Source organism: Hydractinia symbiolongicarpus, chromosome 2, assembly GCF_029227915.1.
Source record: "Hydractinia symbiolongicarpus strain clone_291-10 chromosome 2, HSymV2.1, whole genome shotgun sequence".
Taxonomy (NCBI): domain Eukaryota; kingdom Metazoa; phylum Cnidaria; class Hydrozoa; order Anthoathecata; family Hydractiniidae; genus Hydractinia; species Hydractinia symbiolongicarpus.
The window spans coordinates 28106975-28110634 of record NC_079876.1 but is presented as its reverse complement, the minus strand read 5'-3'; the positions used below and the strand labels follow the sequence as shown (position 1 = coordinate 28110634).

Sequence of the window (3660 nt, the reverse complement as noted above, 5' to 3'; positions counted from 1 at the left end):
GAAGATTTCAGCAATGACGAGGATGAGAACCCAATATCACCACCATCACGAAATAAAGTTAATGAAGCAATCGAAGTTCTGAATAGATTAGCATTATTTACAGCTGATTTGCAGTTAGATCCCTTGCTTGTGAAAGTATCAGAGTAAATCAAGCAAAGAAGATTAGCCGGTTTGACACAATCTTCCATTACTGACTTTTTTCAAAACAAATAATTGTTCATTATTGTTGAAAAAATAGAAGTAGTGATTCTTACAAAACTAAAACAAAAAACTTGTACCCTTTCTTATAGCCAACGCACAGTATTTTACGCTGCGCAAAGCATCCATACTTTACTTTTAATATTTGGCCGAAAAAAGGTTGAAATCCTATAATTCGACCAAATCGTGAGACCCCCTGAAGAGTCGAATTACACGAGTTCGTCTGTCATCTCCCTGTGTACGTTCAACAGGGTCAATACATTGAAACGCTTGCTCTGCATCGTTAATCCTAACAATGTCTTCCGTCGACATTTGTTTCAACTTGGAGTGCATCGATGTCTTTCATCTCCATACGTTAGGGTTTCCCCCCTGGCCCCCCTTGATTCGCAGGCCCTGATTCGGTTTCCATAAAAACAACCCTAAAGATCACACAGTGTTCTAATAGACCAGTGAAATATCTGACAGCTTTTGACACAGATTTTTGTAGTTGTATTTAAGTCGATATAGCCTCGCTTTGGAGATTTTGTTTACTTTTTTAATTTAATAAAATCCATATAAATAAATACGCAATCAACTATAAACAGCTTTTTTTAAGTCGTCGACATATTATCTGTGGATTAAAAAAATATCCAATGACGCCACATGCCCCCAAGTGGTGCGAACTGTAAAATACGATGTTTTCATTGATGTTTCGTCATTTTCAGTACTTTTACGTCATTTCAATACGGTGTCGGATTTTTATCTGTTATATTAGAAGACGCGCAAAAACTGCGGGAAAAGAAAAACATAAAAATGGTTTTATGCGTGCTTAAGTATTGAATGGAATAAAAAATATAAGTCATCATCAATGTGACTTACATTTTTCAAATTTTATGGCGAAGTTTCCTGACATATCTATAACGAAAAAACATTTTGAGAGAAAGTCCAAGGAACTTACTGCGTTTGCGAGAAAGAAAAAGTGGAACAGTAAAATGAGGGGAAAATACCTAGATGATTTCTCTCAAAACAATTAGAAGAAAGTCAAAGATAGTCAAAAGATTAAGCATACTATACATGAATGTCAAGAATGCAGTTTATTAGATAAAGACAAAAATACATTTCCTGTTTCCACATCACACAGAACAAGAAAATGAACAATGTTAAAAAACCATTAACAGGTATATCAAACACTGTAAATAGTACGGATAATAATTCCACCAATAACTCCAATTACAACAAATATTACGTCCACACCTGTAAATGTAAAGAAGAAAATAATTTACAAAGAGGTGGCAAACCACCGCAATGATGAACTCAACCTGTTAGGTCTTTGGAAATAAGCTACACAGTGCCGTAACCACCGGGGGGGGGGCAAGGGGCCCGCCCCCCCCCTTCCCCCAATAATTTTTTCAAAGATGGTTATGACAAGTTAAGAAAAACGTTTTTTCAAAGATGGTTATGACAAGTTAAGAAAAACGTTTTGTCTTATGTCTAAAGACCATTTGTTATATATAAACAAACTAAACACTTATTGAGAATGATTTATAACCGATTTCCACTCTTTTATTTTTTTAAAACGCGTGACTCTTATACTTGCTGCATGGAAATGATGATGAAATTGGATGGAAACTACATTCTGATAGTGTTTGCTGCATGGAAATGATGATGAAATTGGATGGAAACTACATTCTGAAAATAGTGTTTGTGAGAAGACGAGAACGAGTTGGACTGACTTCAAAAAAAACGTGTAAGAATATAGAATTAACAAAGTAACAGACTAATTTGAAAGAGTGAAAATGCCGAAGAAAACAAGTGATTTATCAAAATGGCTCATTAGACCTGAAAAGTAAGTGACTTATTAATAAATAAATATTTAATTACTTTGTTAACCCCACCACTGCTTTTTAATTCATCCCATAACTGTTATCCAAGCAACCTTTACACTTGTTTTGCTTTTCAGACGAACAAACGGAGAAGCAACAACAACACCTACAACGACGACACCTACAACGACAGCACCAACAAACCCGGAGAATAATTTTAAGGAAACAACGAGTGATCCATCTAAACCGAACCAACCTCGTTCTTTAAGTTTTCAAAAAACAACGTTTGGTAAAGATCCGAAACAAAGATCGTTTAACCCAACATGGTTTGACAAGTTCCTCTGGTTACATTACGGCCAAAATAAAGACGCTGCTTTCTGCTTTACTTGTCTCAGTGCTCTTAGAAAGAGCATGATTTCTGCAACAAAAGCAGAGACAGTTTTTACTGAAACCGGCTACCGAAATTGGAAAAAGGCGATTGAATCTGGAAGAGGATTTTCTAAACACGAATGTAGCGACTCCCATAAAGAAGCCACTGAAAGACTGATTACTGCGCCAGGTACATCAAAGGACATTGGTGAAATGATGGTAGATAATCTTGCAGCCACAAAGGAAAGGAATAGACGAATGCTGTTAAAACTGTTGCAAAGCGTTCGATATCTAGGGCGACAATCACTTCCGTTTAGAGGCAATTGGGATGAGGAAACACACAGCGAGTTGAATTCGAACTTCCACCAGTTACTTTTACTCCGATGTAAAGATGATAAGGAACTGAGTGCATGGCTTGCAAAAAAGCAAAACTACACGTCACCGGCTATTCAAAACGAAATGCTGCGAATCGAAGCACTTAGTATTTTGCGTGACATTGCAAAAAATATTCAGTCAGCTGAGATTTTCACAATCCTTGCAGATGAAACAGGGGATGTCTCAAATACGGAACAACTTGTCATTTGCATTCGGCGGGTTGATGATGAATTACAGGCTCACGAGGAGTTCATTGGCCTCCATCCACTACCTGATACTAGTGCTGACCAAATCGTTTTTTTAATCAAAGATATTCTTTTACAAATGAACTTGAAATTAGAAAATGCTCGCGGCCAATGTTATGATGGAGCTGCATCCATGGCTGGTCACAGATCTGGAGTTGCTACCCAAATCAAATCGTTGAATGAAAAATGTTTGTACACACACTGTTACGGACATGCTTTGAATTTAGCTGTTGGCGATGTGATAAAAGAAATCCCTGAACTTAAAGAAGCGTTTGGAACTGCCTATGAAATATGTAAACTTGTCAAAAAATCGCCAAAGAGAGACACAATTAAAGAATATCAGAGAAGCAACAGGAAATGAATCCAAGTCGGTCGATGAGTTTTCCCCTACACGATGGACTGTGCGAGGTGAGGTTCTTGAATCCTTTCTTGAAAACCATAAGGAATTAATGGAGCTTTGGACATGGTCATTATCGAATGTTAAGCTTCCAGATATGAGAGTGAGAATCAACGGAGTAATGACTGTTATGTCTAGTTTTAATTTTGTCTTCTGCTGTTGTCTTGGTGAAACCCTATTGAAACATACAGATAATCTTAGCAGGTCTCTCCAAGGAGATATTTCGGCAGCAGAGGGACAGCAACGGGTGTCGGAAGTCTTAGCTGTGTTAGAG

The 3660-nt window shown here is 37.3% G+C and overlaps 1 protein-coding gene across 1 annotated transcript; it reads left to right on the top strand.

Moving 5' to 3' along the window:
• Window positions 1–1836: 1836 nt before the first annotated feature.
• LOC130630067 (zinc finger MYM-type protein 1-like) lies at window positions 1837–3350 on the top strand. The gene is made up of 2 exons (XM_057443466.1): window positions 1837–1946; window positions 2138–3350. The coding sequence occupies exons 1-2, from the start codon at window positions 1837–1839 to the stop codon at window positions 3348–3350; spliced, it is 1323 nt and encodes a 440-aa protein (XP_057299449.1).
• The last annotated feature ends 310 nt before the right edge of the window (window positions 3351–3660 follow it).

Bases quoted from the DNA above. Each gene is read 5' to 3' on its own strand.
- LOC130630067 (XM_057443466.1), top strand. From the start codon at position 1,837: ATGATGATGAAATTGGATGGAAACTACATTCTGAAAATAGTGTTTGTG. The intron at 1,947-2,137 runs GTAACAGACTAA...TTTGCTTTTCAG, and splicing joins AAGAATATAGAATTAACAAA to ACGAACAAACGGAGAAGCAA.